The following is a 7555-nucleotide window of genomic DNA, read 5'->3' on the forward strand; positions in this document are numbered from 1 at the left end:
AACTCCCGTCAACAGATCACACTATGCCTCACAGCCATGCCAAGAATTCAGTTTGAATGAAAAAAAAAACCTAAATGAAATTAGCAGCAATTACGCACAGTTAGGCACACAATTGAATCGCAATCGCCAATTATAGAATTACAAAAACACAAGAATATATGTACATGTATGCAGAAGTTCTTGCGTTTTGCACTTGCAGCTACGTGGCTTGCCAATATAACTACACGTTTTCTTTAAAAAATTTTGTGTTTCTTAACCGATCCTGATAAAATTTTGATCTCTATAAACTATTCCAGAAGTTACATGCCAAATTTGGTGACTAGCTCTTTTATTATATTATACCCATTTTACTCATTTTTAATGTGTTCTAAATTAAAGACTAGGTATTAGGGTAGCTATAAGTTCTCTCTGAGAAACATATAATGGGTAATAGATTAACTGAAATTTCAATTTAATAACTAACAAAGAAGATTTATTAAACATTTTAAAACAAATAGTATGCTAATCTTTAATAAAATGAATAAACATAAAATAGTCGACATAAATAAGGTATTTCTTAAAAATACGATTTAATTTGTAATTATCTTTAAGCAAGACAAATAGGCAGACCAACTATCAATCGGCTGGATCAAAGTTTTCTACTTATTTACATAACTTGACACGAATAGAACCAAGTAATGTGACCATCTGCTAGGACATCAAATACATCGATTCCAAGCCCCTTTTTATATTTGCCCATCTGCCAAGAACAACCGAGTGAGATTAAAGATTGAACATAACATTTTATGTCCGAAAACAATACTGAAATAACTGAAAAGAATACTTGTAAAAGCATGTAAGGTTGTTGTAAAAAATATCAACAACATTGTTGCAATTAACAAGCAAAAACAAGATCGACAAACATGAAACCGATCGGATTGATCAGCATGGAAACACGAATATCGCGTGCTTTAAATGGGCCCGGGGCATCTAATAAATAGGCCAGGCAATTGACACGATTAGCTACTGTGCGGTTCGGCATCGAAATGAAGTGGGCAGTAATTTTTATATTCGCTCAGCTGGTGCACCACATTGCGGTAAATATTATGGCATAATATTTATAAGGAAACTACCACTGATATATCCTTTATGCAGGGCGAACAACCGTATGTGGTAAGCAATGAGCAGCTGGAATCTTTTGAGGGCGACTCGGATACGCTTGTGCTGTTTGATAATCTAAAGACCGTGGGACGTGAGCGCATGATCAACGGTTCGTTTTCCTTTCTGGGCGACATGGACAATGATGACTTTAAGGTTTCTGTGGAGCTCTACTCCAGTCCCAATAGCGACGGCGATTTCAAGCGCATGGTCTTCGATGTGCCACAGACCAGCATTTGCGAGTGCTTCAAAAAGTTCTATGTACAGTTCGTGCAGCCTTCTGTCAGCGAGGGCGACACCACTAATTTTCCAATTGTGGGCGAGGATACCTGTCCAATACCCAAGGGAGAGTATTACATCAAAAGCGTATTATTTAACACCAAAGATTGGCCCGAGCAAGTGCCACGCGGCATTGTCAAGGCCATAATAACGTTCTGGACCGGTGGCAAGAATGTCGGTGGTTTCATAGTGCTCGTGAAGATTGAAGATCGTCAGAATTAGACGTCTTGATACATACTTTTATACAAATTCTACACAATTTATTAGTTCATTTAATAAACTAGCAATAAAGGTCTTTGAAAGCGATGGAAGCGAAACGTTTTAACTGCACAGTACAAATGGGCTATTATAAGGCCTAGGATGAGAGAGATGTTTCTCAGTTGAAGCTCGAATTACTTGCTGGTGTTAAAACAAACAACTAAAATAAATCAATTGCGTGTTTCTGGCAACGACTGATGACAGCTACACTGGAGACGTCGCCACAATTCATTAGAAGCCACCCATCAGCAGCTCATCAAGAGGCGAAACATCCAAATAAGAAAGCAACAACAAACTCGACTTACGAGTTGCAGGCCCCCAAAACTGGGGTGATAATAAAGCATTTATTGAAAATTTATAAACAAAAAACATGAACACACACAAAAACAAGAACGAAAAAAAAGTGAGGAAAGTCACGAAATTAAATGAAAAGTGCGCCAAGAAAAACTCAGCAGGAGATATTTTACATACACACGAATGGATTTCCCCAGAAGTGGCGGCCCGTGATCTCTGATTTTATTTATAAATTCATTCACGACACACACACACACACGCACAATTGCACACCCAACGAGGGCGGTAAATGGGGGGCAGCAGATCGACTCTGTTCAGTTTGTTTTCGGTTTCGGGGGTCGCCAGCTACACGCGCCGCCTGCCACGTGTTAAAAATAGAAACCGTCGACAGCGACCAAGTCAAAAGGGGGATTTTCCGAAAAATGAAAACGTCACTTTAGGCCGAGCATTAGTTTTCAGTGTGGCGACCCAGGTTGCCGTGGCAGCCGCCAAACATCTGCGGCCGCAACTATTTGAGGCATTTTCCAAGTAATATGCAACACATGTTGTGCCCCCTAAGAATTGTAACTGGCTGCTTGGCGTAGGACAATGCGCGTGCGCCCCGTGCAGCAGAATAATATATATATATATAATGAAAAAAAATCATCCTCTGTCAAATGCAGCAGCAACAGCATCCAACAAACATCAAGTGACAGTTAGGGGCCTCGCTGCTCCCGCCCGCCAGCTCATGTCAGCCATGACATTAGATGATGCTGTGCCCCGAGATAAGTCCTTCAAACTCAAAGCCCACTCGCCCCCTAGCAAAACTCGCACACACTCTGTTGCACAATTGTCAATCAAAGACTTGGAACACTGCCGATGCACGTTGCGGCAGAGTTTGACGACAACTGCAACTAAGAGTTGTACAGTTGCCACCAAAAGGTTGTTACCTTCTGATGGAGCTTTTGCTTTGTTGTGCAACGAAAAAACGATGCGTGTTTGTAAATTCACTTGACCTCAGCAACAAATTTAACACTCAACTACACAGACTCATCATTTTAATGTCTTCTTCAAAAACTGTTCAAATTTGATTTTTTTCAGAATTTACACAATCATTTAATGGCCTACAAACAGGGTCATAAAAATGGTCGCGTCCACACACACACACACAGCCAGCTGCACAGCCAGCAGTCCCGCTCATGCCCCCCCAAAAGATCTTGCCACAAATCAAATCAAAGCATACAAATTGTTTTCAACAGAATTATGGCATATCTATGGCCGACTATGATACCAAGCGACAATGATTAAATATTTGAAACTTCTGTTTGGCCATTAAAATGTCGAGGCGGCATCTCCAGCCGCCTCGCATTGCGTAGAACTTTAACAATTTTATTAATGGGTCGCGTGATTTAATGTGTGCCCCCATATCTATCCATCTAGCTATCTATCTGTCTATAAGGGAGCCATAGACTATAGACCGTAGATATGGTTATGTTTATGGAATTGGAGTCTGTTGTATGTGCGCTGCCCTTTCGTCTGTTGCTTAATTGCGTAATGATTGAGTTAGTTGTTGGGTTTGGTTTGGTTTATGATCTAAGCGCTAATTGGACTTGCTTATGTATGTGTATTCAATTGGACCAACTCGATGCAGCTCTAATTGGCTTCCGTGTCTAGCTGCAGTTGGGGCATCGACTCCCCATGGTGGTAATGAGCTGATCTAAGTAGCGTTAGCTCCTGCTATCATGTTTAATGATATTTTTTGAACTATAACCCCCAATGAGAGATACCGACAATTAAGTTTCCCACGCTATACAGCTAAAAAGGAATTTTAAAAAATAGAAATCTTTTAGCTTTTGCAATGCATTCATCAATATCTCAGCTGCTTATTGCGTTGTCAACGCAAAATTTAAGATACATTTTCTATATGGCCCCAACGAGTCATAAAACTTTGCTAATTGAACGCAGGCTGTGCACCCGGGGCTATTAAAATGTGCCCCCAAATTAAAAACAGGCCAAATCATGGCCATTATATAGACCCCAAATCGGGAGCAATCTTTCGGGGTGCCATCGATTTATGACACTCGAAATGTGACACGCGGAGCTGTTAAATTTCGAAAGCATTTTAATAGGCGGCCCACATTTCGAAATTTATATTTTTTTTTTTTACGAGTATTATACGCAAACATGTTGCCAATTTGTGCAAAAATTGCGGCCACTTGAAAATTGAGCGAAATATCAAACTGGACTTTGAGGGCCTTTGGAGTGCTCAAATATACGGAAAAATAAAATATAATTGCCGAATGCAAAATAATTAAAGTTGAAACTTTTATTATTTAGGTAAGATAAGGTATATTTTAAAAAACGTTATAATCGCCCGAAAGTATGCAATGAGAATTTAACAAAAGTCAAATAAAGGAAATCTTATATATATAGTTACCATCCTGTCCAACGTTTGCCACAACAGCCAATTTATAGATAATAAAATAATTAATCATGCACTTGTCCAACTGAAAGTCCTGAACCAACACACCCACATAAAGTAAGAGGACACGCAAACACCCAGCACATTATCCCCGGCCATTAACTCAGCTGTCCGAAGCAACATGATTGATGTGTGAGCCCCGAATGGAATGACTAAACAATTTCTGGCATTTTGCAGTGTGCAAAAATCAGAAAATGGGAAAATCGTTTGGGGAAATTATGATAAGACAATTTGACTTGACTTAGCTTCTAATTAAACCTGACTCGCTCGTATATTTCTCAATTTCTCCATTTCTATTTAGTTCGTTTTCATTTTTTCCATTCTTTTTTTTTTTTTTTTTTGTGCGGCATCATGGTAAATAAGAAGCGTAGCTCATTAATGCAACAGCAGATTTGTAGCAGCTCCTGCCGCATGAATTATTCATGTGTAATGTGTAGTGTATGGGTGTAGTTTTGTGGGTGTGGCACTCATGCGGACCAAAAGTGGTTGGGCTGTGCAGTCAGCTGGCTGGCTGTGCGGTGGCCTTTTAATTTACTAACTGTTTGTCTAAGCCGTTCTACCCTCAAGTGGCACACTTATTACAGGGATTGGGTCCCCGGCAATTCATAATTGGGCTCAAGTGCTTAATGGCAGTGTGAATGGTGAAGGATTCGTGTCCGTAACGCATAATGACCAATACGAAAGAATTAAGTGATTGCAATGAGTGCATTCATGCTGTTAGATGACTTGCTAAAGGCTGGCCAAAGGATAACAGGTGTTGGCGGCGAGTGGTATGAAAGGAAGACAGGAAGCGGAAAGCCGCTTTAAATGATGAATCACTGTCAAGGCTTGGCTGAAAGGCATCAGCAAATAGAACTTCACTCGTAATTATAGCCAAATATTTTAAATTGATCGTTTTTTTTTACTTTGAAGCCAAGCAAATTAACAATTGGCTTTGCCTTTAGCCTTGCCATTGCACACAAAACAGCATCGAGTAGGTATCGAGTTACAGCAACGCTTTTCTGCAACGCGTTGCAACTTGGACGATGATTTATGTGCGGCCGCACCTACATTTATGCCATAAAGTGGCCATAAATCACACCAGGAGGCAAAACTGCGACTCCGCAGATCTGGCAGCTGCACTTGGAGCTAGGCTCGAGCCGCCAAGCTGCAGCTTGGAGCTTGGAGGTGGTGCTGGTGCGGTACGAAAAAAATAAAAAGTGCCAGCCAAGTGTCTGTCAGAAGAAGGCAACAACAAAGCCCGCAGCAGAGTCGACAACAAATTGATATTTTTAACATGTGAGTTCAAATAGATAAAGTCAATTGATGGACAGAGAGTAGGAAAATAAGAAAAATCAGTAGCAAAAACGCAACAGCACACACACGCACACGCACACACACACACACACACACACATACACATACGATTGCATGGACGCCTGGACGGGCGAATGTCCAAGTCCAAATGCGTGCTGGCTGGCATGACAATTAGCCGGCGGGCTGCCCTGAGTGACGCCTCCAAACAAAGAGACAAGCTGCGAGTGCTGCCTCCCGCTACCCGCCTTCAACTTCACTTAAGCTTTCGCCTTCGCCTCTGACTGCGCCTGCCACAAGTTGTCAATTTGTTGTCTCTGGTTGGTGTTTCGCTTGTTTGGGTATTTTTTTATACCCTTAAAGAAGGTCTTATACTGTTGTCACCAAATGTGTAACGAATAGAGCGAGATTTGAAGCAAAGATAGATATAAATTCTAGATATTTATGAATAGTCGAGGCAAATTCAGTTTGTTCTTTTCTTAACTCTTTCTTCTCTTTCTAAGCTCTCATAAACAAATTTGGAATATATGCATCGTCAATCAGTATATCATATACCAATTATTGGACATCAATTGGGTTTGAATGACAAATATTTAATATGGCCTGGAATTTTTGAATACCTTGAATATATAAGCGTCAAAATTACAAACTATTTAAGACATATTTAGCCCTATGAATGAAAACTAGAATCAATGTTCCTTAAGCTATTTTCAAAGTACTCGGATTAGATACATGAACCACTATATCATATACCAGTGCCAATTATTGGACATGAATTGGGTTTATATATATAATTTCATGGAAATTTTCGCCAAGGAACTTTGACAAATTAAATTCTTGATTATATAGACATTAACAACAAAAACTATTTATGGCATACATAGATCAACAAATGAAAACTAGTATCAAAGCTATCCGTAAGATATCTTTAAAAAACTTGGAATAGATGAATCAATTACAATATATAAATTGGTAGATAGACCTAAAAAAAATTAATAACATAAATGTATTATATAGATGTCATATTTAGCTCCATAAATCAACCAAATTAGCTTTTAATAAAAATAATCTACTAAATTTCAACGTGCAGGCTAACTAAATTTTGTTTAAGTTTGTATTTTCATATTGTCCTATGTGTCTCTTAGGGTATTCAAAACTTCGCATTGCTTAAACATCTCTTATGGACTCTTGTTCATTTTTGTTTTGCCCGAACACTTGTCACAAATTGTGCAAATTTATTTTACGCGCTAAATGCAAAACGTGCCCGGCCAGCTAAATGGCAAAAATTACACTCGTCTACTCGATACTCGAAGACGCGCTGCTGCCTGTTTTCTGTGTACTCGTACGTTGGCATTGGCTCTTCTATTGTCAATAACTGTGCCTTCCCTGAACTGGCCCACCCACAAGAAACGCATTTTGAATAAAAGTGCTTAAACTACATACATGCATATGTACATATACTTAAGTAAATGTATATGTGTACAGCAAAGTACAATGCTTATGTACTTATTTAAAAGTCAGTTTAAGTGGTTGGCAGCTCTGGCGAGTTTTTAACCCTTTGGCTGCCTAACAATGCGTAAAGTTTGTCGCCGCTTTTGATGGATTACAATAAGTTGGAAGCTGTTGGCGTTAGTCGACGGCTTCTAAGGATGGGCATGGTTGTATTTTGCTTTAACACTTTTGCCTTTTGTGCTCTATAATTATTTATTTCTGTATGCTGCTGTTTGCCATTATGCAATTTGTTTCTGGTCTACCGCTTGAGGAGTTTTCTGTTAATTTTATACCTTATGAACACCGCCTTTTGATTAATTGCCACAATTAGAAGTGGGAGGG

The 7555-nt window shown here is 39.4% G+C and overlaps 1 protein-coding gene across 1 annotated transcript; it reads left to right on the top strand.

Annotated features, from left to right (window-relative positions):
* The first annotated feature begins 597 nt into the window (after window positions 1-597).
* Window positions 598-1727, top strand: CheA75a (Chemosensory protein A 75a). The gene is made up of 2 exons (XM_064689111.1): window positions 598-1076; window positions 1135-1727. Exons 1-2 carry the CDS (start codon window positions 1026-1028, stop codon window positions 1636-1638), a joined length of 555 nt encoding a protein of 184 aa, XP_064545181.1. The 5' UTR covers window positions 598-1025; the 3' UTR covers window positions 1639-1727.
* Window positions 1728-7555: the final 5828 nt, after the last annotated feature.

This window comes from Drosophila montana, unplaced genomic scaffold (assembly GCF_035044405.1).
Source record: "Drosophila montana isolate Dmon_TW-CO22-7 unplaced genomic scaffold, ASM3504440v1 contig_3217_1, whole genome shotgun sequence".
Classification (NCBI taxonomy): Eukaryota; Metazoa; Arthropoda; class Insecta; order Diptera; family Drosophilidae; genus Drosophila; species Drosophila montana.

What these genes read in the sequence shown, in the direction of transcription:
- CheA75a (XM_064689111.1), top strand. Translation starts at nt 1,026, where the DNA reads ATGAAGTGGGCAGTAATTTTTATATTCGCTCAGCTGGTGCACCACATT. An exon ending in AGCTGGTGCACCACATTGCG is followed by an intron (nt 1,077 to 1,134) that starts GTAAATATTATG and finishes TCCTTTATGCAG; the next exon opens with GGCGAACAACCGTATGTGGT.